Source organism: Megachile rotundata, chromosome 16 (assembly GCF_050947335.1).
Source record: "Megachile rotundata isolate GNS110a chromosome 16, iyMegRotu1, whole genome shotgun sequence".
NCBI classification, from domain to species: domain Eukaryota; kingdom Metazoa; phylum Arthropoda; class Insecta; order Hymenoptera; family Megachilidae; genus Megachile; species Megachile rotundata.
Genome location: NC_134998.1, coordinates 12986298 through 13013063, shown reverse-complemented (window position 1 = coordinate 13013063; position 26766 = coordinate 12986298). Strand labels below are relative to the sequence as shown.

The 26766-nt window shown below is 40.4% G+C and overlaps 4 protein-coding genes across 16 annotated transcripts; 3 read left to right on the top strand and 1 right to left on the bottom strand.

The window, feature by feature from the left end:
• The first annotated feature begins 2142 nt into the window (after positions 1–2142).
• Sidpn (bHLH protein similar to Deadpan) lies at positions 2143–6760 on the top strand. Of its 2 annotated transcripts, none has more exons than XM_076541402.1 (3): positions 2143–3626; positions 4227–4466; positions 4560–6760. In XM_076541402.1, exons 1-3 carry the CDS (start codon positions 3450–3452, stop codon positions 5739–5741), a joined length of 1599 nt encoding a protein of 532 aa, XP_076397517.1. In that variant the 5' UTR covers positions 2143–3449; the 3' UTR covers positions 5742–6760. The 2 variants fall into 2 exon arrangements, with proteins under 2 accessions (XP_076397517.1, XP_012135810.2); XM_012280420.2 differs by having other exon boundaries at positions 2149–3626; positions 4239–4466.
• Positions 6761–8438: 1678 nt separating this feature from the next.
• Positions 8439–10643, top strand: Ykt6 (YKT6 v-SNARE homolog). 3 transcript variants are annotated; one of them, XM_003701081.3, is made up of 4 exons: positions 8439–8588; positions 8809–9005; positions 9098–9369; positions 9442–10643. In XM_003701081.3, the coding sequence occupies exons 2-4, from the start codon at positions 8816–8818 to the stop codon at positions 9580–9582; spliced, it is 603 nt and encodes a 200-aa protein (XP_003701129.1). In that variant the 5' UTR covers positions 8439–8588; positions 8809–8815; the 3' UTR covers positions 9583–10643. The 3 variants fall into 3 exon arrangements, with proteins under 3 accessions (XP_003701129.1, XP_012135809.1, XP_012135808.1); XM_012280419.2 differs by having other exon boundaries at positions 8471–8588; positions 8792–9005; XM_012280418.2 differs by having other exon boundaries at positions 8477–8672.
• ND-42 (NADH dehydrogenase (ubiquinone) subunit ND-42) lies at positions 10639–12975 on the bottom strand. Its single transcript, XM_012280414.2, has 5 exons — positions 12577–12975; positions 12415–12487; positions 11571–12212; positions 11086–11472; positions 10639–11002 (listed from the first exon to the last, which is right to left on the bottom strand). Exons 2-5 carry the CDS (start codon positions 12481–12483, stop codon positions 10865–10867), a joined length of 1236 nt encoding a protein of 411 aa, XP_012135804.2. The 5' UTR covers positions 12484–12487; positions 12577–12975; the 3' UTR covers positions 10639–10864.
• Positions 12976–13072: 97 nt separating this feature from the next.
• Ack-like (activated Cdc42 kinase-like) lies at positions 13073–26750 on the top strand. Of its 10 annotated transcripts, XR_013041041.1 has the most exons (9): positions 13115–13690; positions 14706–14798; positions 14859–16445; positions 16517–16747; positions 16815–16951; positions 17240–17470; positions 21452–22053; positions 22124–23218; positions 23320–26750. XR_013041041.1 is itself a non-coding variant. In XM_012280383.2 (8 exons), the coding sequence occupies exons 1-8, from the start codon at positions 13687–13689 to the stop codon at positions 20328–20330; spliced, it is 4368 nt and encodes a 1455-aa protein (XP_012135773.1). In that variant the 5' UTR covers positions 13077–13686; the 3' UTR covers positions 20331–20603. The 10 variants fall into 10 exon arrangements, 9 of the variants coding, with proteins under 9 accessions (XP_076397513.1, XP_012135770.1, XP_012135768.1 ...); XM_012280383.2 differs by lacking the exons at positions 21452–22053; positions 22124–23218; positions 23320–26750 and adding exons at positions 18174–19203; positions 19276–20603 and having other exon boundaries at positions 13077–13690; XM_076541399.1 differs by having other exon boundaries at positions 16815–16936; positions 22124–26750.
• Positions 26751–26766: the final 16 nt, after the last annotated feature.

The window sequence follows — 26766 nt, the reverse complement described above, 5'->3', positions numbered from 1 at the left end:
CGACGCCGACGGTCCACCCATCGGAGTCGGTCTTTCTCCGTCGTATCGGGCATAAAGCGTCCGCCGGCGGTGTCTCGATCGCTCTAGTCGGTGCACGGCACACGCGACACGCCACACGCCTCTCGTCGCACCCCAACCCACACCGTCGACGTTCACCTCGCGCCGCATACCGTCTACCATCCACCGCACGCCGCCTGCCGCTTGCCGCCTGCCGCCAGCTCGTCGTTGCCCACCCGCCTCGAGGGCTCATCACCTCGACCAGCCGAACAGTACGGATCGAGCTTGTCCTATGACGGCACTTGCTCCACTCCCTCGCCCGCCACGCGCTACATCCACCCGAGTTGACTCGATTCGAGCCACGCCGTATCGAGCCGTCTCGCGCCACGTCGCGCCAGGCCGAGCCAACCCGAGCCACGCCGAATCGCGCCACGTCGCGCCGAGCTACCGTGCTGGCTCGTGCCGTGCCGCTACCGACAACGAGCCATCACTCGCCCTCATCCCACCGCCGCTTTTCTTCGGCAACTCGTCGTAATTCCCTGCGCCACGGCGTTATCCTCGTCCATATCCAGTCACACGCACACGACCTGCCTGCTGCCGTTACCATCGCCGCCTTTTCGTTCGCAGCGAGAGCCAGCAAGCTAGAAAGAACGAGCAAAAAATCGACGGAACTCCACGGGAAGAGGGAGGAAATGCCATCGCATGGACAGACAGACAGCAGACAGCCTGATAGTCGATGGATAGTCGGCTCGAAGTAGAGAGACGATAGTCGGACAAGTATTCGAGGGAATGGCAAGACAGGTAGTCCGACGGATAGTTAGAGTAATGAAGGGTTAGTCGGACAGGTGGTTTGACGAGCGGTCGGACCAGTAGGCAACGGGATAGTCGGACAGGTAAGCCGACGAGGGAGAGTAGCGACGGAGATGGACGGATAGTTGAACAAGTACTCGAGGATAGTCGGACAAGTAGTCCAAAGACGAGTCAGACCGGTAGTTGGACAGACAGTAGTATAAGTGGTCGGCAGAAGAATCGGACAGGTAGTCGGACAAGCAGCGAAGAGATGGTCAGACGAGTAGATGGCCGCGTAGTCAGACAAGTAGCGAAAGAAGTAGTCGGACAAGTAGCGAAGGAAGTCACGAAAGAGACACGCCATAAAGCAACCACGCGTAACTTATCGCGATTAGTACGAAAGTCTCGTCGCGTTTTCGAAGGTGTCCTTACGAGCGAGATACGCGAGTAAAACTCGATAACTCGTAGATAGTCGCGTTACGGTAAAAAATATATCGTAGTAAGACGTTTTTGGCTGCGTTTGGATTACCGCCAGTTTGCCGTTGTTGGGTACAAGACTCGATGCAGACGAGCTTCTGTCGCCATAATTTTACCGTCATCGCTTTGTTTCTCCAGTTAAAAACAACCGGGAGCTCTTGATCGACGTACGATTAATTATTCTTAAATTCTTCTGCAACTTCTTTATCGTTTCGTACTCCGTTTTAAGAGAAGTGGTCCGAATTTATTTTGTCGAATACACTTTAGAGTAGTGGGCGAAATGTATCAAAAAGCGGTTTAAATAGTGGATAACCCATGGAACTAGATACGTAGCCCGCATTTATAGTATTTGCTCAGGGACGTTTAGAGCAATGGCAATTATCGCCGCTACGGTGGTATGCGTTACGTAACTCGCGATGAACAACCTTTTAACGTTGGCAATATAGCGGTCTTAACAAATTACCTCTCCCAACAGATTATTGTTAAAGAAAGAAACCGAGCGTGTCGATAAAACCTATTAAATAAAACTGCGCATTTGGCGTTAACGATAAAATACAAGCGACTGTTAGCGTTTCTTCATGGCTCCATAGCATGGAAAGGTAAAACTATACTTGGACTATCCCATATTTAGAGCGTCGCATTTAGACCGGTTCCCGTACGAAATTTAAAAAGCAGAAGAGATCTTTTTGAATTTCCGAAAGCAACACAGCCAGCTCCTTAATGACGCGTCACGATTGTTAGTCGGTAAACGGTATCGCTAAAAAGAGAGAAAAGGTTGGGACCAAGGTGGATCGCATGCAACTAGCAACTCGCTAGAAATGGCAGAGAGAGAAAAGAAAGAAAACGATAGGAAGGAGAGCGAGGGAGGGAGGGGGCTGAAAAAGAGAGAGAGGAGGAAAAGAGGAGGAGGCGGAGGGATAGGGTGAGATAGAATAGGTAGCCGCAAGCAAGGGCGCGCGTGAGTGGGCAAGCGAATCCTCATCCTCTGTCTCAGCCCCTTGACGGCAGCGGTTCTGGCAAGCAGCCACCATCGGACCCCCGCCTCACGCACGACCAACCGCGGCGCGATCCTCCGTGCGGTTCCCGGCTTCTCGTTCACGACTCACACACGCGCGAATCTTGCCGAACAGCCGCCAGCTACCGCTCGTCGACTCGCAGTCCGTCACCGTCGCTCGTACCGCGAGGATATACCGACCTTTTTACGAACGGTGGACGCTCTACGGAAAGACAACTTCCCTCCTCGTCGACGACCAAAGAAACATTCTCGGACGTTGCCTCGAGAAATCGTGTTCGCGAACATAAGTTTATTCCTGCGTTTACGATACTCTGTAGCCCAGTTCGATTTTTTTTTTAACGTCGTCAAAGGGAGAGTGAAAATCGACGTTTTGTGACGGAATCCGATAAAAAGAAGCAGCATGGATGGGACGGAGCGAACAATCGTCTACGATAAATAAAATATACGATCGTCGTTGCGTGTGTGACTTGTGATGAACCACGTGGTGCGAACGCGTACGTCGAAAGATCCGTGAACGCGTAAAGACTTTGGAAAGTCGAGTGCTCGAAGAGTCACGTGTCTTGGAAGGAACTACGATACGCGTTAGGACAACGCGTGTACGGAAAATGCAACAGCGAAATCCCGATCGACGCGATACTCGTTTATCAACGAGGACAGATGCATCGTGATGCGTCGATCGAACGGAAGTTTTACGCCGTTGTTTCGCACGCGCTAATAGCATCGAAGAAAAAGGAAAACTGGAGCACGGGAGTTGCGTGCCACGAGTGTCGAGACGGTCAAAATCAAATAAAAAGGTAGTGTGGTGTCAGCGTAGTGCCGCGTAGCTTTCTAGACCGCGAAATGCTGAGTGTCTCAGCTGCGTCCAGCCGACTTTCTTGGACGCTAAGATCCACTTTATCCCTGGCATCGTCGCCGCCGCTGCCGCCGCCGCTGTCGTCGTCGGCGTCGTCGTCGTCGTCGCGGTCGTCGTCGTCGTCGCGGTCGTCGTCGACGTCGCCGCCGCCGTCGACGTCGACGTCGTTGTCATTACCACCGCTGCTACCACTGTGGTCATCCTCGTCGTTGTTGTTGCCGTTATCGTTGTTATTATTACTAGTACCATTTCCATTGATAATATTAGCGTCGTTCCCACTGTCGTCGGTACAGCCAGAGGCCCGCGTGGCCTACTAAAATGACCGCTCGTCTTCACTCGTTGAGGCACCAAGAGAAGAAATTGGCTGGCAACGCTCACAGACAGCATCACCATCAGCAATCTCAAAATCAGCAAAGCGCGCATCAGGGTGCCAGTCCGGCTGCCAGCCCTAGCCCTAGTCTCAGCCCGAGCCCTAAACACTCGGACGGTCGTCGAGTGAGTACAACTTTATTCCCGCATAACTTCTCTTATCCTCCCCCTTTCTCGTCTCATCGAACGACTCGCCTATTCGGTTTGATGTATCGCGGCAACCTGATCGAGCAGCTGGATCGTCGTAGATCGATTCGATCCAAACGCTCTTCTAGGCAAGACTGGATTCCTTCGAATAAACGTGGACGAACAAAAACTTAATACTATTTCATTTTTTATGAATTCAAAAAGTTTCGTACTCGAACGCAATTGAGTCGCGCTCCACCGTAAACGAGTCTTTGTAATTCTTAAATAATAATCTGTAAAATATTCGTTTGGACCAAAGATGAAACGGATAAGGAAATGTTTTTGTCGGAATCGATTGTATAGATCTTTCGGAGCTAAACGGAGAAAAAGATCTTTTCAACGGGTTGGAGAGTTTTATCGAAGTAGAAAACGATAGGATCGAGATCGATGTGACCGCGTTCGAATTAGAATTGACGCGGACGGGCGAAACGTTTGATCCGTGTTCGAAATCGTTTGGAACGTTCCGATGGCTCGCGCGCGTTTCTATTCCGTTGAATAGATTTGCGACGCGACGATGCCGTAGCGTGTACATATATATAGGACGTATTTCAGGCTAATAAACCACTAATGGAAAAGCGACGGCGAGCGAGGATCAATCAGTCGTTGGCGGCGCTAAAGGCGCTTATACTTGACAGCGCCCGACTAGAGAACACGAAGCATAGCAAACTCGAGAAAGCTGACATTTTGGAGTTAACGGTTCGGCATTTGCAAAGGCAGCGATCTCTTGCTCAGCCAGGTTTATCGAGATACAAGGCCGGCTATCAAGATTGCTCTAGGGAGGTAAGGGATCAATCGTTAGGGAATCGTCGGAATTATCGGCGAAAAGATATAAAAGACTTATCGTTTCCGGACCGATCGACGTTTTTGCTACAGGTGAGCCGGTACCTCGATGCCCCGGACATAATCACGGGGAACACGACACCCATGGACCCGGCGGTGAAACAGAGGTTACTGAGACATTTGGACAGTTGCGTGTCAGAATTGGACTTGGACCTAGGTTCGAGGCCGGATAGCGGATTAGGCAGCAGTCCCGGAAGCGTGACGGATCGAGTGACGGGTGCGGGCAGCCCCGGCCCGTTAGACCATCACGTACCATCGGTCGCGCGTCGTAGTACCTCGCTAAATCCGGCTGGCTCGATAAAAGCCGAAATTCCGGATATCGAACCAGCCAGACCGGATAGCAGTACTACCGCCGGCGATGAAAACAACAATAATAGCAGCGGCGGTAGCAATAGCAATAATGGGCCAAGTACCGCGTTTGGTCAGGTTAACGGCAACCTTGACTCCCATCTCCATCCTCCCTCCGTTCCCGCTCCGTCCGGCATACCGGTCATCGATCAGGCTTCCAGTTCTCAGCAGAATCCGAACATGCTGTCGGTGGTGCAGGTGATACCCTCCAGGTTACCCGACGGTCAAGTGGTTTTCCTGCTTCCCAGTCATTACGTTCAATTGGCGGCCGCCGCCGCCGCGAACGGCATCAACATCGGCCCGAATCCACCGACGGCCGTGTGGGCCGCGACCAACATGTCCTTTCTGAAGGCGACGGACAAGTTGGCGAAACGGCACCACGAGGACGCGCAAGAATGGCAGGACGCGGTTTCCGTGGCCGCGAACGCCACCGCCGCCATTGCCGTTACCGCTACAGCTACTGCTACCGCTGCCGCTACCACGTCCGTCAACGCTTCCGTTTCCGCTTCCATTTCCGCATCCGCCCCCGTTTCCACCTTCGTCGCCGCCAATGTTCTGTCCGGCTCGAGATCCAATAAGAGTCCGAAGCTCGAGCAAACGGAGCAACCTCTCGATTTCACCACTACCTCCAAGAAGCTGAAAAGCGGTACGAAGAGCACGGTGCCTGTTCTTCAGCACCACCACCTCCATCATCACCAGCCCCAGCAGCAGTTTACCGCCAGCAACTTATCGATGGAAGGATCGATCGCGCACGAAGAGAGATCCTTTCATCGAGCGAACAGCGAATTCGTAACAGGAATTCACTCGCCGTCTCCCCTTCCTCAGCAGCCGATGAAGGACGAAGAAGGAATGTGGAGGCCTTGGTAAACTGCTCCCCGCCGACGATCGCTACACGGAAGTATTCGTACGCGTCAGTGCTGGTGAACTGGTGCACTCGTGTCATATGTGTCGATCAGTTTCGCGTGATTCTTCGCGCGAAAGAAAGGGATTGTGTCGAGCACGATGACGCGCCGACGGATTATCGACGTTCACGAGCCGAGACCGAACGATTCGTGCTTCGAAATAATTACCGATCGGTTCCTTCGAGCGCGGAACAGTGCGCGGAGACGAGAACAACCGAATAATATAAATTATCCGAAATGTTAGAAATTGAACAAACGTTATTCGTTTAAAATGTTAAAAAGTAACGATGTAAGTACGTACATGTATATGATAAAGATTTAGCACGCGTAGAATGCGAGCAACGAGAAAGTTTCGCGCATAGTACTTTTATTCCGCCAACGTGTACATAGTCCCGATTGGAAACAATGCCGGAAATAGATTTATTTTGATGTTAACTAGGTGTATATAGGTACGAGATAACGTAGAAAGGCAGAAAGAGGGAAGGCGAGGTTGTCGCGTCTGTAGAGAATATTTTTTCCTTTCCGCAAAGATAAGCGTTCGATCAACCGTCATTTCGATGTAATTTATTTCTGTAATTACGATGTCGAGACGCGAATTCATTACTCGGTGTACTTATCGTTAGGTATCGGTCAATATAAACGCGCCCACGTGAGAAAACGACGAATTTATCCTTACTTTCGATCTCGATTTTTATTCCGTCGGAGATATCCGCCATGCCGAAATTCTTTCTTACTTTATCCAGATCTTTTACTTCGGTTAACGCGTACCATCCTCTTCGGATTCGACGAAACAGCGGAACTTTCGACTAATCGCCCTGTTAGCCGCTAACGCGCACTCCATCGTCGTAGAAAATAAAGTTTCGTCGATTATGCCTCTTCGCCTATAACCGACAACTTGACAGTGTCAGCTGGAGATTTCTTGGTGCCGCATTAAATTTCGATTTAATTATTACCCAATAAAAGTATTACCTTTCATTTCGCACACGAGACAAACAATTTTCATTCTCCACGAATCACTGGTAGATTCACTTGAGGAAGTAGTATTATTCCTTCTTTTCGTGCTCTCGTGCTTACGAGTTTTTCCCATTTGATATCAGATTTCAAAGAAGAAATTGATTATAATACTACTACCTCCTTTACCCAAAAATTTCTTCTGACAAAGTAAGATCGATATTGCACGAAGGAAGCAAAAATAATCGAATCGTGCATAATTAACGCAAAAGTACATGAAGTACAATGGTTATGGGTAAATTTCAGGACGGATCTGAAGTTTCGAGAAAAGGGCGTAGTCGCGATGACGTATCGTTATTTTGACTCCGTCCGAGAAAGAAATCGCTAAACGGTATAACTGGAACGGATAGAAAGATTACTTTTACTCGTCGGCAAAGTTGAACCTCTTCGACTCTCGCGGCCGTTTTACGGTAGTTTAACCACCTGTTACGTCGAGATCTGCACCAAACTTGTGCGCTTTTCTTTTTCGCGTAACACGCGAGCGTTTCTCGCGCACTCCCCGATGCACCGCTACACTCCTGACCGATGCCATCGTAAAATTGTTCGCGTCCTCTCGCTTCTTCGCCCTTCGTCATTACGCTCCATCCACCTATTTATCCTCTTCCATAATTTTATTTTTATATGTAATTCGATATATCTGACATTCTGTCAACGAACGAAAGAAGCCGCAGAAGAAGGAAATGATCGCTAATCACGGTAAGTGATACTAAAATTCGTCGATGAATTATAAAGGAGAACCAAAAAGAGACGCTGTTGCAGAGCGGATTATTTACGTCTCTGAAACTTCGTATCTGATATCTATTTAAGAACATCGACGATTGCCTCCGTGCAATATTTAACAGGGCCCATTTTTCGACGATCCTGCAAGTTTCATACAATCGGAGGAGAAAATAACTCCGGCACCGTGTACATTTTGCATTCAATAAAAATTAAACGTGTAATTTATGTGGAGACATTTTCTACACCTTTTCTTATTTAATTTTCTGCAATTTTTAATATGCCTGTTTTATTTCGATGTAGAAAACTACTGAAATATTATTTTAGTCAATTTCGGTAAACCATTGTTCGCTTAGAACATTTAACTGTGCATCAAGCTAAGAATCGAAAAGAAAGCTGGAAGCATACAAGCTTCTTTATTTCGATCTTATATGTTTTTCAAAATTCGCGACCTTTTCGAAATGGTACTACTAACGCCATTTGGCGGTGAGTCTTGATACTATGAAATTCGAAATTTGGTTCCGTTAGTTCCCACTTTCCACCGCTAGATGGCTAGACTTTTTTGTGCCCATAAAACGCACTTTTTTTTATTTTCGAAAATAAAGCTTCAAACATAACGTAAAGACATTTTTCTTATTTTATTGAAACCGTAGAACACTCTGCGAGCATTTACGATACGTAACAATGTCTTGTTCAAAGGAAAATCGCAATTTGTTGTGTCGTTACTTTAATGACTGACCGCTAGATGACGAATGTAGTATTTTCCCAGAGAAAGCGCGCATAAATATGATTTTGCGTACAGAATTACAATGATGTGCAAAATCCGTCTGACAACCTCCGCATATCGGCTAATGCCAATGCCGATGGTATTTATGTATTTCTTTTGAGCAGTGTACATCTATTTTAAAAATAAATGAATCGAATCTAGCAGTGAAATTGATCGATAAATTTGGAGTAATTGAGAACCACTGCTTAAAAGAGCAACATGGCGATTTCCTTACTTATTGAAGTTGAAGTAGGTGTAGTCGCTAATGAAAATAGGAATAGTCACTAAGTTATTGTTAAGATCAAAACAGATTTAATAGTAAGTGTATGTCTAATGTGTGTTGTATGTTTTAAAAGATTGAAGTGAAAGTGTCCATTTGTCGCGATAGATTTGACATTTCAGGTTGAACAAAATATTTCTATTCTTTTATAATAATACGTCTAGGAAACTGCAACACACTAAACAGATCAAATTGCATTTTATACAGAATGTCAAACTTGTAGCCTAATAAAAGAAAATAGATTTTTTTGTTTTGTAGCCAAAACATGGTAAAATTATATGCATTATCAATTTTATATAAAAACCCTACATCGGCAACAACATTGAAAGCTGCCTATGATGTAGAATCATTTTCCTTTTTTCAAAGAGGAAGCGTTAAAGAGTTTATGAGCTTTGTAAGTAAAACTATCGTAGAAAGGACTCAAAGCTGCTCTAGACAAAGCGTCAAAGAAGGAGGTAATGTTGGAAGATTACGAAACTAATAGCTTTGTTATGGGAAATAATGGAATTATTAATGGAGAAAATATTTATGTTCGAATTCTTAACAGATTACATGTGTCATGTATATGTTAGAGCTGATAATCTAGCCGCGGTTCTTATATCGGATCATGAATATCCAAGAAGAGTAGCGCATACGTTAATTACAAAAGTTATGGATGAGTTTTCTTTAAAATATCCGCAATCAATGTGGGATACTTTAAGCGAAGCTACCATTGATTTTGCACAGCTTAACATATATTTAGCGAAATACCAAAATCCGAATGAAGCTGATGCCCTTACCAAAATGCAAAATGATTTAGATGAGACCAAGATTATTTTAGTAAGTATATATGTATAAAGAGGAATAAACAAATTAAGTTCACGTTATACATTAATTTTATATATCTTATAGCACAATACGTTAGAGGCTGTTCTTCAAAGAGGAGAAAAATTGGATGATCTAGTTTCAAAATCTGAAGGGCTTAGTGCTCAATCCAAAGCATTTTATAAAACTGCACGAAAAACCAATTCTTGTTGCAGTTTAGCTCCTTAAAATCTTATATTGATAAATATTGTTGATTAATTCCAAATATAACTGTCATTTTCAGAGTGGCAAATGAAAAAAGTTAGTATTAAATATGTTTGATTTGATTACAGAAACAATTTACAAATACTACTATTGGTATAGCGAGTTAAGTTTAATATCGCATGTACAGATTTTTTTGTATATAAAACATATTTATGCACTTAAATGGTACATCAAGCTACTGCTACAGTTGTCCGATTATTTTCGATGTATTTTATTGACGTATAGAAGGTCGTGTTAAGATGTGTTCAGTAATTGTTGTGACTGAAAAATATTTTATTCTGGAAAACTCTTTATTTCTTTTTTGTTTGTGCAATAATGAAATATATAAAAATGAAGTACAAATAAATTAACTGTAAACATTTTGCTGGCAGAAATAAGTGCATGATATATATGTATTTTTAAACTTATTTTTAGTATCAAAACAAAGCATTTAAAAGTATATATGGGTATATATTTTTTAACGGTTATTTTAATGTTTTTTTATAGCATAGGATTATAGACATGAACAATATGTTTGGTAAATAGCAATTTTCATTAACATTTTTCATTATGTTGTAATCTTTTGTCATTAAGGATATGCTAAAATATTTAAAATTTTTAAAGATGGTTAAAAGTAACTAGGGTCTACTATTTTTACAGAAATATTATTGATAAAGATAAAAAAAATAAAACAGTATAGGTATGATTTTATAACCGAGCACAGAAGTAAAATCTGTAAAAGCTCAACGTAATATATTTATAAACTACTGTTGTTAATGTTCATGTGAGCCAAAGTATTTGTATAAACTTTGCAAATTTTGCTAACGACTAAACTATAAGAATGGTAATTTTTCTTGTTTTCAATAATCGACGTTCTAGTTTTGAAAAAATATGTGTCTAAAAATATAATACCGAATGAGATCAAGTATATTTAAACTGTTTGTGATCTTCATGTATATGTATGGATGTACTTTTTTTGAAACATATTTATATTTTTAACATGTACTGACACAGACATGGAATAATAATAACATTTTCGAATATTATATCTGATTAACAAATTTATTGTATACGTTTGAAAATATATTACAACCGAAGTAATTAAATTAAATATAAAGAATATTACAATTTACAGAACAAGATGGTTGAACAAAAATAAATCGAATTACAATTGCGTTTGTCATTTTTTTATAGTATAATGCTGTTGGTGATTTCTTTGCTCATTACAATACAACTTCATTTTCTGACTGCTAGATTTACGTTAAGTTTACAATTTTGTCACATCTCGATTTACAAAATCACGAGGAGTTCGACGAAATGGATGGAGGCTAATATTATCACTTTTAAACAATACTTTGTCACCATACAATGGGTTGAAATCGTACAAAAATTGTTCAGTAGGTTCCTACAAAATATGTACAATTTTGAATTATTAAAATAGTAATGTAGTAATTTGTTTTCCTAGTATATGTTGCATGGTATACTTACACTTGACATGACGTTGTCCATTTCGTCATTCTCTTCAGCTGTCCAATATAGCTCACGAGGGGGAACAGACTTAGTGTGATATATTTCATTTATTATTGGCAGTTTGTCCTGATAAAGCTCTATTGCACTATATATTTCCGTCACAGAACCAAATATCCAATCGGTTAATTTTGGTTTTTTAAAAGTATCTAAGTCTACACCTTCAATATCATGAACAACATCCATAAGATTACCCTCGGTGGACCAATCATAAATTAGTAACTGTGAATGATCTTTCAAGCTCTTTAAGTATTTTTCTTTGTATGCACTTTCTATATCTGACAGATACTTGGTTGTTAAAATTTTTGAATTTACTTCATGAGGATGACCTCTTTTCTTAATTTTCTCCTGTGAAAATTAATAAAAAAACTTACATTATTTTATCTGAATGTGGATTACCGTAAATTGATAATGTAATCCAATTAAAAGAGATAAATAAGATTTACCTTGACAAGCTCTGGAGGTACATCCAAATATATTATCAAATGTGGCCTAAAAAGTTCTCTGACTGCTTCCTCCCTCATATACATATACTCCCTCATTACATCTTTACTCAGATAACCAGCTTTGTGCATAGCATCCGCAAATGCAATATCTGAGTAAACGCATCTATTAAGCACTATACCCTGACCAGTCGATAATAAATGAAGTAGTGCATTTGTATATTGTTCGAATCTCATTAGAAGATACATTATTTGAAAGAATGGTACTCTAACATCATTCGGATTTGCTAAAAATCTTTCTATATCATAACTTTGACAATGAAGTGGTAGCTTTGAATCCAACTTTCGCAAGTCAACCTTATAAGGATTTATATAAATTTCTTCATGTGATGGCGGTGGCATGTACAATAGTCCAAATTGTTCTGCTATATGTTCACAGAGTTTGCTCTTTCCCACTGCAGGAGGCCCATCAACAACTATTACTCTAGTATTTTCATCGTATCTCATTACTATAGAAGTTTTCATGGCTTGATATATAGTCAATTGTTTGTCCCAATAAGGAAATGGAGCAGGTTTTTGAACAACATCACGTAATGATAGCCTTTTCATAAAGGCTACTTGTATTACATTATGATTCTGCGATATCTGTAAGACAATAAAATAAAGAAGACTTCTTTGAACTTTATCAAAGGTAAAGATAGTATTAGCAACTATGTTAATAAGAATTTTTCAGAATTAATAAAGGTTTTAAACCTTACATTGCAGTAATACTTCAAATTATTGTTTTCATATAACAATAATTTTAAAAAGAAGCATAGTGTGATATAATATTATGAAGAGTACTAACCTTACATAATCGAGTTAAAACCCCAACGGATGTGATTTTGGAAACACCCGTAGAAAAAACCGATGCCATAGTACTAGAATAAATATTATTCCGATAAAGATACTTAAATAAGATTAATGAAACATCATTTGATAAATATTTTTCACATCGTTAATGTCTTACCCACTATACTTGTCTCAAGATGCTTCCCCAATTTCAGTGGTACTCATTCGATAGACATACTGTCACTGTCATCATAAAGCAAAAGTTAAAATTTGAAAGGCAACTATCATAGATTAACAAGAATATTTAATGATTTACATAACTTTTTGTATTATATTCGTTGTAATTCATTAAAACAATACAAATTATTTTATATATGAAAATTAAAGTATTTTCTTCAAATTGAAAATGAAATGTGAGAGGTAAAAACGATGTTATCTTAAACATGTCCCATTACATTATCAATAAATAATGTCAGCAGAAGATGTGAACCGTTTGAAAATTAAGCAATTTACTATATATTGTATTATACTTCATTCTATAGAAGAATACATTTCAAGGAACGAACGAGCTTACGTTCATTTTGCGCACTTTAGTTTTGATTAGTTCTTTTAGATTTCGTAACGAAGAACAACACGCAAGCGCGTTTATGACACTCCGAATGCTGAACATGCATACCTAGTGAATACAAAATTTGTATATTTAATAATCTTTCAACAAGTTCTATATTGTCTAGAGTTTCTGTTCAAGCTTATTATTTCCAGTTTCACTGTAACTTCTAAGTTATAATCGAGTACATTGACAGGCATGAAAGAATTTACGTTCGTTTGATCGTTATCATGTGTTCCTTTTCATATATTTTCATACACTCTGTATACATCATCAACAGAGCAAAAAGTGTTGGTAGAGAAATGGTATAAAATGACGGGGAGCCATCTGAACTTGGCCGAGATGCGCAAAACAAGTATATTCTCTCATGAAACGGAGTATACGAACCTCCCACAATTAATCGAACCGGTAACAAACGCGAGGCATATTCTCCCCTTCAAGTAACAAGTATAAATGACAGAAAATACGTGTTGTGGAAGTCGAGTGTATTAAACTGCAGAAAATGTGAAGTCAAAGAAGGAGGGTTTAGATTTGTTCGGCGGAGGGGAGAGTCGAAATAACGAGGAAAAAAGGCAGAGAAATCTCGTGATTCTGGATTGCTTGATCAGTTGAACAAAGTGGTAGACGCTCGGGTCTCATGAGAAAGAGACGAGCTCTGAATGCGTGCTGCGTCATCGTAGAATGGGTGAGTGCTACGGCACAAGAGCTCAAAAAACATTTTTAAATCATAATCTATTTGAAGCGCGCGGGGCGTGTCTTCGGCGGAAATGCAATGATTTACGCGCGATTCTGTTTTACTATTTCTTACTTTTTATTTTATACATTTCTTTGTCTCAATTCGATGATGTTCATATTGACATATTAGCAATGAAGCACGATTCAAATTGTTTCTTGATCGATACGTAACTTTTCGTTAACTTGATCGCATGCATTCAGTAAAACTATGTCTTCGTGCATACAGTACACTCAAGTGCAAAGTTGGCTTCCTTTGGTTAATGACTTGTGGATGAAAAGAAGTCTCTCGTTACGTGTCTTCGACTTTGGCAGATCATATTTTCCAAATTTGAAAATGTGTTAATCAAAAACTAAGGAGTGGTGGTGTTTTTGTTTTCTACATTATTATTTTCTCTAGAGAAAACAGCCATGCTCGCTGGTGTACACCGGGACTGTTGTCGCGTGTCAGGAATTTCGCATCCCCACTCCATTCAGCCTGTATTATTTTCTATTTTTCCGTTGTGCGTTTCGGCTTCTGCTTTCTTTCAACGATAGAAGCTTCGAGTTGGATTCTGTTCTTTGTACGATCAGACTAATGTTTGCTCTGATGCTGATGCACTTTGCTCGGCGACAGATAATGTGTTCAAATGGCGATCGTATTCGGTGAAATATTCTTGTGTTTGAAATAGCGTTCGCCGACCGTGAAAAATTGGATTATTTCCTTCTCCGATGTTCTGAGAAGTTTTTCGTCGGAAAATTTCATGAAGTAAGCAAAATATTTTTGCCGCAATTCATGAATGAATAACTAGAAAAACATTTGTGTCAATGTTAATTGAATTATTAATGCTGGAAACGTTATCTTGTTTTCTGTAAGCAATTGGCATTGTTGGAAACATTCACAATATTATGTAACAGAAGAAAATTGCATTGCTCGATATTTATTATTCTGCGTATACATAATTATGTTTTTGTTTATTTGTTTAAAGACACACAAGGAGGAATGTCCCGAAACACTGGGCCTGGTTTGTATGAGTTCCTTATGGAAGCAGAGCTTCAACAATATTATCCTGGAATTCGAGGTATGAATTTTCATGAAATTAATAATGACAAGAAATTTAACTTGTTATTTATATTAACAGGGGACTTGAAAGTACAGACCACTGCACAATTGAAATATGTAACAGAAGAAGATTTGAACGCGATTGGAATGAGCAAACCAGAGATGCGTCGTTTGAAGAAGTATTTTCAGAAGCATTTTCCACAAAATTATCTTTCCAAGTTTAAAAAGATGCTGTTACCAAAACGGGATGAACCAACAATGGGTGGTTTGACCATGTTACCGGAAGAGAGACAAGATAGACCCCCTATTCGTGTTCCTAATAAACATATGATACCAGCTGATGCTATTATCGTAAATAAAGAACTAGGAACAGGAGAATTTGGAGTTGTACAGCAAGGTGTTTGGACAAATGATGGGGAGAGGATACAAGTTGCCATTAAGTGTTTGTCACGAGAAAGAATGCAGAATAATCCTATTGAATTTTTGAAAGAAGCAGCTATAATGCATGCCATAGATCATGAACACATTGTAAGACTGTACGGTGTAGTTTTGGATACAAATTCTTTAATGCTTGTCACGGAATTAGCACCTTTGAGATCTTTACTAGAATGCCTGAAAGAACCTAGCTTACGTGCTAGTTTTCCAGTTCTTTCTTTGTGCGATTTTGCCGTGCAAATTGCAGATGGTATGCAATATTTAGAAGCAAAGAGGCTGATACATCGTGATCTTGCTGCCAGAAATATTTTGGTGTTTTCCAAAAATAAAGTGAAGATATCTGATTTCGGATTATCTCGTGCTCTAGGAGTTGGGAAAGACTATTATCAAACAAATTTTAATGTAAATTTAAAATTACCAATAGCTTGGTGTGCTCCAGAAAGCATATCTTACTTAAAATTTACTTCTGCAAGTGATGTATGGGCTTACGGGGTAACCTTGTGGGAAATGTTTAGTTATGGCTTTCAACCATGGGCAGCATTAACTGGTCATCAAATTTTGGAAGCAATAGATGAACCAAATTTTCAAAGATTAGAGCAACCAGAGTGTTGTCCAAAAGATTATTTTGCACTTATGCAGCAATGTTGGCAGCATGAACCATCCAAGAGACCTAAATTTTCGGAATTGATTAATCTTTTGCCTGATTTAAAACCAGAACAAGTTCAGGCTGTTCAGGATAGTTCAGAAACAGGTCAGCTTGTTTACAGGCAAGGCGACGTTATTACTGTTTTAGATAAAGGTAGCAGTAACACATTATGGAAAGGTGTTTTAAATAATGGAAAAACTGGTTTCTTTAATCCTGCTCATACAATAGCGTATCTTGGATCTAATTTACCAAGTAATAAGCCTGGAGAATTTACGCGCGGGGATGGCAAAAATGCCTTTTCTTCCCAAAGACGAAAAATTCGTACGGACATGATTTCTTCTCCGCAAGGTGACTTGAAACACACTGGTCACGTTGGGTTAGATGGAGCTTATTTTGGTGATATTGGTTTCCTTGGTGGGAAATATCCGCATTTACCACGACAGGTAGTTACTCCGTACAAACCACAGGAAGATGTAACAGAAAATTCTAGTCAAGCTATAAACCAAGATGCAAGAAACACAGAAATGAACAGGGAATTATTGAGGGACAATAGGAACATGCAGCAAGATATTCAAAATAAGCATGGTGTGTGTTATTTAAATCGAATAAGGATAGTATAATGTTTGACAGTAACAGTGAATTTTTTTTTTTATTAGAAAATATATGGTCGGATGCGAGTTCTGAAGTATGTCACGTGGGTAACTCGAGTAAACAATCTGTTCCATTAAACGTAGCTGGCAATAATGATTCTCTTGGAGCAGATCATGAGTATCATGAGATCAGTGACGAAGAAAATCAAGATAGTCCATTAAGATTTGACAAAACATTAAATTTTGATTTTGGTCCAAGTTTGTTGGCTGAAATGGACCAAATGTTCAGATCATTAGGTAATTTAGCTATATTAATTTAACGTCTAATTCATTTTCGTAATATACATTTATATCTGTTCACTAGGTTCTTCTCCTCCTCCACCGCCTCCTGCTCACCCTTTATCCGCTGAGCACGAATCAAGTAACGTTAGAAACGAACTAAGGGAGATACAGGCAAAACAGAGCAATAAGAAAAAACAAGCCACCGTGAGTCCAATAAATGTACAGTAATTTTTTTGTATGATTTATCATTATGCTTTTATGTGCTATCAGTTATCGTTTATTTCTTTCGTTCGTTATTTGTTGCTGAGTATTGTTAGTTTTATTCTAAATATTATGTGTATTATTTGCATGTCAGAGTATAGAATCCAAAAATTCTTAGAGCTAAAGAACAGAATTGACCAGTTCTATCATCAGTAAAATGTGCAGTGTTCAATCCGCGACAAAGCAGACATTCTTATATATTATATACAATTTACCAGAAATGGTAAACGTTTCTCTTATATTTAGGTGAAGCCTATCTCAGCCGCCGATCAGAAAACTCTCTACTCAGCCATTGCTATGGCACAGGAATTGACAGCACGTTCCATGACAGATCTTGAACATCCACCGGAGTCTCCCCGAACACCTGCCAGTCCTTCAAGACGCAGAAAGTTCTCTTTTAAGTTGCCACATCAACACAGTCCCAAACCAGACAGACGACACTTTTCAGAAGAAGCTGCCAGTATACCTGACATACAGGTACATTAAACAGTTTTTTGTTTCGTCACTAAACTTTGAAGAGAGTACACATATAACATGATACACGACCTAACTTTGCACCCAAATACTAACTTGGTTTATTTATTTTGTTTCAAAACTAATAACACTAAAAATGCGAATAATTTTTCCAAAAATATGATTATATATCCTTATACAAAAAGAAGCGAAAGGCCTTAAAGTATAAGTTTCTCTTTGAACAAGAATGGTTCTGAAACAACAGATACATCTTTTATCTCTATACAACATTAAAATTCATTTAATGGAAACTGTTATGGAACAGAGTTAATTCCTGATGCCACATGAAAGAGTAGGTATACCGCATCTGTTCTTGATATTCCGACCTAAGTTACTTGTTTGTACCTTAAGTTGATACGATGCTTGTTAATTTATGACAAAGACTAATCTTGACTTTCCTCTAATCCTTTCCTGTCTGTTTATTTTTTGTTACATTTCTTAATTTCTCAATTTTCGTTATTCATTTTCATATTTTGTTTACCGTTGCATCGCCATATATTAAACCATTCTTTGATTTTTTATGTACTGTACGTGATCGTATGGAAACCATCATCAAACTTCTTACGTGTTATAATGTGCTTTGCTCATTCCTGCATGATTGTCTCTGACTTTGGCTTGTTATTTATTATTTTATCCATTAAAATACCACCACTGTTCATCAACAAAGTGGTTATGTTCGAGCTTGCAATCATTGTCATCCACCGTCTCTAGCATAGAATCACTCGGTGCACCGTCCACCTTAAAGTTACCATTATGGGACAAAGCATCGGCTGAATTTTGTTTCGCAAAGTCACGCGAGCTTCTGACGAAACCTACTGCATGGACCTCGTATATGGACATAGAGTTTGATGCTCATATCTTGGACAACGCAGCCATGAAACAAAATCTCGTCAAGTCCACCGAGTTTTTGGAGAACGGTAACAAAAAAAGTAACTACAATTGTGAGAACGTAACAGACACGAACGAGAAGTTGAACGTTCTTCAGCAAAATGGTAAAATACCTCCTCTGAGCATAGAGAATTCTAATTTCGACTTTCCTCGAGAACAGAAGAGGGTATCTACCAGTTACGTGGATCGTTACTTCGAACAATCAAAGTACTTCGAGGACGATGGCGCACTGAGTTGTACTACGGAGAAGACACCTTATTTTGGGGAGGAGAAGATGGATAAATATGATAAGATCAATAATCTGGAGCAACCTAACAGATCATGCTACTCGAACATTCAAGAACAGGCTCCTGTGATCGCGAACAAACACAATCAACAGATGCCAAATAAGTTTGGTAACTGTGACCAGCAACTGAAGGAGAACGTAGGAAATTTCGACGCACAGTGCGAGGAGACAGCGAGCTTTGATTTGATAAAAGAGAAGCCCGTAAATTTTGCCGACTTCCCACGTAGCAAGCCGGTTAAGTTTGATTCATCCAGAGACAAGATAGATCTGGGTACGAGACCCAAAATCTCCAGTTCTTTCAGTGATTCTTCCAAGATGAACATTCCAGAATTCCCCAAAAAAATCGACGTTTCAAAGACTAGGGGTGGGAAAATAGCTTTTGTTCCCAGGAACGCCAATCAAGATGCTAAAAGTGCCATTTACGGATCAACGGATAGCATAAAGACCAATTTGAAAGCTGGAGGAGAGGCGGACAACCCGAGAGGAAACATGGAAGCTGTGAGGATCAATATACAGAGCTTCCGTAAGATAGAACAGAATCAGAATGGTCACGACGGTTTCCCTTTCGTAATATCTAACAATCCTTTATTCATAGCTGAATCTGAGAAAAAGGAGTCCCCTGTGTATAGTAGTTCAGAGAGTCTGCGAGTGAATTTCCAACGACTCAGGAGGAAGTCGGATGCAGAAGCGAACAATCAGGTTGAATTAAGCAGCAAACTGCTGGCAGAAAAGTATCAGCGCGAAGTATCTGGTTTGGAGAGCGTAAAAAATTATTTGGATTCGAAAAAGGGCCAAGGATTGAATCTGGGTCTGGGTAAGCTAACGCAAAACATGATCCAACTTGGCAAAAACATTGCACAGAATTCCAGAAATATAGATACCACCGCGTCCAAGTCATTGGTGACAAACATGAGGAACTTGGATATGTCTGGGCAAACCCAGTCGTCGCTTAGGAGCTTGAATATTCCTACTCAGAAGCCTAAGCATTTGGACTTGAACATTCCGCTTCAATGTCAGTCGCAGATCAGCATGAAGCTGAATTTAATGCAGAAAGCGAATCCACCGTCTAGTCCCACCATACATCAGCATATCTTGGAACCACCTAAATTGTATCAGAACGACAACACAAGGCAAGAGGTATCGAAGACCGATGTTATGTTGGAGAAAATGTCGACGACCACAAATATATACAGACACAGAACCTCGTCTCTGTCGGAGAACAGGAAACCACAGATGAAAAATATTAGAAGATCTTTTCATCCTACGAACGACTCCAGCGAGGATTCAGATTCTATATCCCATTCAGAGACTGATATAAGGAGTCGTTTACGATACAAACGACGTCACAAGAAGGTCCCACACAATCTGCGCTTGAACTTCAAGAACAAGGGTCACTTCTTGCATCCAGAGACAGCGAGGGGATTTTCGTCCATAGAACTTTGCGGGAAATCACCGCCTCCGTCGACCAGCTTTTTAAATTCTTTATCGCCGCCTTTCTCTTCTAGAAACAATTTGCTTTCTTGGCCAGAAAGTGCCCCCAGTTCTAGTCTGACGTTCACCAGTAACTCTGATCTGGATTCAGACACTAGTTCAGAATATCCAGAATTTACCAGCGACATATTGACTTTCCCACCATCTCCTGCTCCATAAACCTGAACAGTCCTGACTGATTGGCAATACATTCCACCTCATTCGAAGTCCAATACCTGTAACGTGTTATCATCAGTTCGCTGAGTGCATGTTCTTGGTAGAAATATGTGGGATAACGCCAGAGTTGGGCAGTATATTAATCTTATAGCGTCTTTTTTCCTTCCTTCCTCGATGTAACTTAACAAATTTTATTTCTTATCTTCCTGATTTTTATTAACGAAGTAGAAGTAGTTGTAATGTTACAGAGAGCGTAATAGTATACATATAGTCTCTTTGCAGGTATATCGTCTTCAAAGTATTGTTCACAGTAATAATGGAATAGCTATCTTTTTTTTAACTGTTCAGAATTGCAAGCGAAACTATAAATGGTATAAGATTTTGCTCAATAAGCGATGGAAGCGATGGCTAATACCACGTTCTAGGATCATGGATGTCATGCAGGAACACTGACTGAAACACGATACCCAACTCTGGACAATACGCAGTGTACTTAATACAAGGAACTGTTCCAAGACAGTTTCTTGTCGCATACGCTTAGCATGCTTGCATGTTATTATTATACATACTAATTAAAAAATAATGTCTAGCGGGTAATACGTTTGGATGCATTTACACGTTTATACTGTTTGTACTTGAAGAGAAATCGGAATGAGAATCCTAGAGTACGTTGATCAGATCTCTACACGTGTCGATATAGTCTTCTACATGCATACGTTACGGTGAACGTATTAATCCGGTAAATGTACACGTTTACTCGGTTTTACGCTTTTACTGTAACGCGTACACACGAATCTTTTGTCCACACATCCTTTGCATCTGTTTCATTTAGAGTAGCGTATCATCTCTAACGTCTTTGATCGGCCTATGTCTCGAATGTAATTCCAAAACACGATGATGTTTTGCACCGTCGAAAACCAGGGGTGTGCTCCATTTCGATCCCACTTGTTCGCGGTTCACCTTTCAGTTACGGAACATCCAAAGCTTGTGTATACGCTCAACGAGAATGTTTCTTTCACATGTCGAACCATAGTCTCTATCTTCTGTCTCCTCATTTATTATTTTCATTTTTTAATTTCTGTTCTCTTCTTTCCCAAATCTATCCCCTCCCACGACTTGTTTAGGCTACGTTGTCCGACGAGGCCAAGGAAGTATACAACAGTCTGGTGGAAACACCCAGCATAGAGGCTGCTCCAGATACGAATCCATTACGTATGCTGCGCTCCGGCGTCCCTATCGTGAGGCCAAGAATCCGTGGAAACAAGCACGCCACCTTAGGCCATATGGTGTCCCATCAAGAAGATCTGTCCAGCGAGACGTTCCATTTCGACGCTTACAACAGTGGCTCGAAGACGTTGCCCAAAATCAGGGCACCTCCGCCGCCTCACGCGCCACCTCCTCTTCCCCAGTCGCGGCACCTGGAAAGGCACCATTCTGCCCAGGAAATCGAGAACAATCAAAATCAGAGTAACGTGGATGAGAACCCTATACCCCTGCCTCCGAGGGACAGATCTAAAACGTTGCAGCCCAAGTCGAGCTTGCCTAGGCATCAAAGGAAGCATCCTCTAATCATACCCGGTGGCGGAGTCACGCGGACACTTGCTAAAATGGCGGTGACCACACCGCCCATAGAAGATCAGGTAGATGGTAGTCTGCAAAGCACCAGTTCATCAGCAGCCAGCAGTGCATTACAGGAGGACTATTCATCGGAGGCTTCAGTTAATAGGTAAAGTCTCGCGAGGTTTTCTTTAGGTCCTCTTAAACTTTTCCTAAACTCATTGTTATTCCGTTTCCAGTCCAGAGGAGTTTGAACAGCGCATAGACTCTGAATTGGCAGCATTGGACACTCTACCTGCCGACGAGAATAAGCTGCATCGTTTCAGCGTCATCTCTGAAGATCTGCTCGAGTTCTCAGATAACTTGATCGACTGCGACTCCTCGGAGTACCGACAGAATATCCAAGAGAGCAGGAGCGACGTACAATCTACCGATTCGTCGGCTCGTTTACAGAGGAAGATCAGCGTCGAGTCCAAGTGTTCCCTCAGGAGTTCGGCCTCGAAATGTATTCAAGAGAACGAGGTAGGAGAGGCAAGTAGAAACTCTACTCCCACAGGGTCTAATAGATCCGAGGATTCGGTGGTATCCAGTAAGGCTGACCCTCTCTGCGGTAAGCTTCAAACGTCCAGCACGAGGACACCATTGGTTCAGAGGTCTTCGAATTACGTAATGCAATACGATTACGACGAGTATTCGGAGAGCAGCTCACAGAATAGATTGAATAAACATCAAGCAGAAATCGCACAGTCGAAAGAGTCTTCCAGCATCGATTCCAACGATGGCTTCCATTCTGCAAGTTTGTCCAACACCTACAACAGGTTGTCGAATGAGAAACTGCCGGGTCACGCGAGTGATTTGTCGCGACAGTCGGACCACGTGTCATGCGAGGATCTGTTAGAGTTCGCCTGCGACGGACCAAACGCCAGGAGAACCCGTGGTCCCCGCAATGGCGAACAGTCGGACGAGGTCAGGATCATGATGAAGGTGTTGCACGAACACTCGACTCCCGAATCGTGCATAGCTGCGTTGAACGTCACCGATTGGGACGTGTTGGCGGCGATCAAACTGGAGCGCCTTCAAGGACTACTGAAGAAGGAGAACAATTTCGTCGGTCTAGAAGATTGCAAAGTTATGCTGAACCAGTGTGGAGGTGACGTGGTAAAAGCGGCCGCATTGTTACGAAGTACCGACGATACGGCTGCGGTTTAATTGCTTTGGAACTGGCTGGCCCAGCCAGACGACGATAACGATATCAAGCATCGTATGGAGAAGTTAGGACATGGAAGCCATTTTGAGCGGGATACTCTTGTTCTTCTTGGGAGGAAGAAAGAGGGGTTAAGTAGTATTTTCGAAAACAAAATGCTTTTTCATTTTTGCTTTTGCGTTTAAGGAAACGAAGTAGATAAATTGATACAACGTTTATTTATTATTTTAGGATTAACTAAAGCGAGGATAGTATTCGGATGTATTCTTTCTTTGTTGCCTAAGGCCAGATAGGCGCACCGATTTAGTACGCCAATAGAGCTTCTCCTGCAAAGAAATGGTATATGATGATCCACCAGAAGCGAAATACTTAATTGAAATACTTTTAGAACAAGAATAATCAAGACTTTTTTTTAAGTAAGATCTTGGATGTCTTTTTATTAGATTTAAGCAGCTAATTATTTTAGCTTAACACTAAGCAATAATATCTTTTTATTATTTTCGGAGCATACCATTTGATTTGAATATCTTTCAGTAGCACTTTCATGACAAAGATTAAATATTCTCTTTTTGGTGGATCAATTTATATAGAGTAATAGCTTTTTTTTATTTAATTTAACTTTTAGCAAGAAATTGTGTTTCTTCCTTATCTAATGCAAACGTAATGTGATAATTTGCACAATAAATTGCTGATCAGATTTTGTGATGTAATAACCGTGTGGAATAGAAAAATAGCCGAATGTAAGCATACAGAGTGTGTCAAAAAACTTGCGTGTGCCAGAATAAATTGCGAAGTTCTTTACCATTTTGCAGTTTTTTTGGGGCGTATAATTTTTGGGACACTATATATGTTTTATCAAGTGTGTTACTTCCATAAGTGCATTTATTGAAGTAACACTTTGGTCGTGACATATATAATAGTGTTTGCACTTTTTAGCAAAACGAGTGTTGAGAGGAAGTGTTACGTAGATCTATTAATTAAGCAGTGAATCCTTGTGTCGCGTGTTACAGTGATCAAAGCAATATGATCTTGTGTCTCCTTTGTTTAAAATATTTTAAAACAATAATAGGCGATTATGCCTAAGGCCTGAATGATCTTTAAATTGAGCTCTCCTTAAGTTTCTCTTAAAGTACATGTATTTCGTAAAAGACAATCATTGCTCAGTACTCAACACTGTTCCGCGAACATAAGATTATCGTTGAAAGCAATTGAAAACCGTTCATACCTGAATATTTCTCCTTTTTAAAGCGAAGAAGAAAAGAACACAAAAAAAGTCTTTACCGATAGAAACAAGTTTCGATTCCAAAGATAATATTCACACGGTATTATTGTTTGGTATCATATACGCACCGTAGTTTAGCGTTTGACCGTAATTCATCACGCCAAGTTTCGATAACTTGTTACAATACAGAGAGACACACTCCTCTTATACTGGTGGATCGGTTGATTCTCAAGACTTTTCCTGTATTAAGTGCGAATTTAATCTCATAAGGAAATAGTATTTAGATGTGTACGAATAATCATAGTTAATGGTTAGCACAAATAAGAGAGCGAGAGAGAGAGAAAGAAAGAGTGTGTTTGTTGCGATAATTGTATTACGGTCCAAGATCAAAGAAGGATGATCCTGGATAAAAGTATTGGCATTGCGGAACATTTTGTAGAATGTAGCCAAGTATTTGACCCGGTAGTAGGGTACGATAACCACCAAATATTATGTATGAAATCTCTGTGTTCAGTAGATTGATTTTTATATTTTGTTAGAGAGCTTTTGCGTTAATCTTGTTAAGTCGTAAGTAATCTGGGTCGATTCGAATCGATCAGGGGTTGAAATATTGTTAAAGAGTGTGCGTAAAAGCGTGAATCGAATCGAACTTCATTTATAACTTTTGTCAGAAATGGAACACACTGTTCAGTTGGTGTCTCAGGTAAAAGAAATTTCTCTTTCTTCTCACGTACAGTATCTTGGATATCATGCAAATTAACATTACACATTTTGTACAATATTTGCCATCGCATATAACATTAGTTTCACAACGGATCGCATGAGTTCTGAGATACTTGGTGTATCGAAAATGTTCAGCAGCCATAAGAGTCGACGAACATATCCAGAATCAGATTCGCTTGGACTTGAGACAACAATCAGAATTGTACCGCTTGATTAAGTGATATTTTTCCATGTATCTTTTGTACGAGAGCTTTTCTACGATACTTCCTTTGAACGATGCTCGAATCCAAGCGAATTGGGGAAACAAATTTGCTCACCGTACTTTCGTATAATTGTCTAGCGTGTTTGTAAACGTTTTATTAAGGAAAACGTAAGAAGTGGTATAATATTAATCGGATAAGAACGATTGGAGATCCTTGCCGACCGTACTTTTGTATCCTTCAACGAAGCCAAATAGGAGCTTACGAAAATCGCCTAAGTAATGTTACTTAGTATCTTTTTGTAATAACGTTGAACAATAAGGTTTTCGGTTCCTGAATAAAAATACGCGTATCGTGTATTTTTTTATGCTGAATAGACTTTTTCTGTCACGTATTGGCTTTAGGGGCACGTATGTAGGTGTTGCTTTCACTACGTTGTTAACATTGTACCAGGAAGATTGAAAAGGTACCAGGGCATTAAGAGCAACGATATCCTGTGGAGTCAAAGTAGACCATCCGTAGAGAATTACGGACTTCAAACTTCAGGAATAATGTTTACGTGAAATAAGTTAAATCGCGTAGCGTTTCAAGCTGCAACTAGTTTTTAAGTACGACCACAATTGAGGAAGCAATTCTCTGCCTATTTTCACCGATATAATAGTATTTCCATTATGTAAGTTATGTAACATAATATAACAAGCTTGAATCTTGAAAGTCCTAAGTTTTGCTTCGATAAAATAATTTGCATTGTAGCTTATAAATTTAGTAACGAGCAAGCAGAAGTAATTAACAAATTACTTTATACTTAGGCTAATACGTGAATGGAAAGAGGATTTAGAAATACGGTAGTGTTCAGTATAAAGAGATCAATTATTTTTGCGCAGGAACCACTAAGGAAGTAATTAGAATCAGCTCATTGTAAGAGCATGCACCTCAATCAGTTTTCCTGAGCCAATGTACTTAGTCGATTCTCGAGAAGAGAGATAGAAGGAAATTCGGAGAAGTCCCCGCAGTAAGAGCTTCTGTAGAATTTTTCTATGTACACCGGTAATGTAGGCTTCCTTCGGTTAAGGGTAAGCGTAGGAAAAAGTTTTTCACAACTAAAATTAATTCGAAAGTTTATTATTTGAAAAATCGAGTGGCGAATTCCCTGCCTTACCATTTTCTCTAAGGAAGCTTACCATGCTCGTCCGTGTACGTATCTACTATCGTTTCACGTAAGATCGTTGCGACCGATAAAATCTGTACGCACCGACGAACACGCTTGCGTCTTCGAACGGATCTAACGACCTCGGGGATAATAATCGAAATTAAGCTCGCCAAGTATCGTGAAGGAAGAACAACGCCTCTCTTACGCAGTAGGAGTAAGTTCATCCTATAATCCGTTTTTTTATACGCGATCTTACTACGATAAGGCAACACGTTTGTACGTCTCTACAATTATTAATGCGCGGAAACACGAGGATGTTTTATATCGACTGTATTTACGATAATATATACACATTCATAATTGAAAATTCATGCTTTCATTCA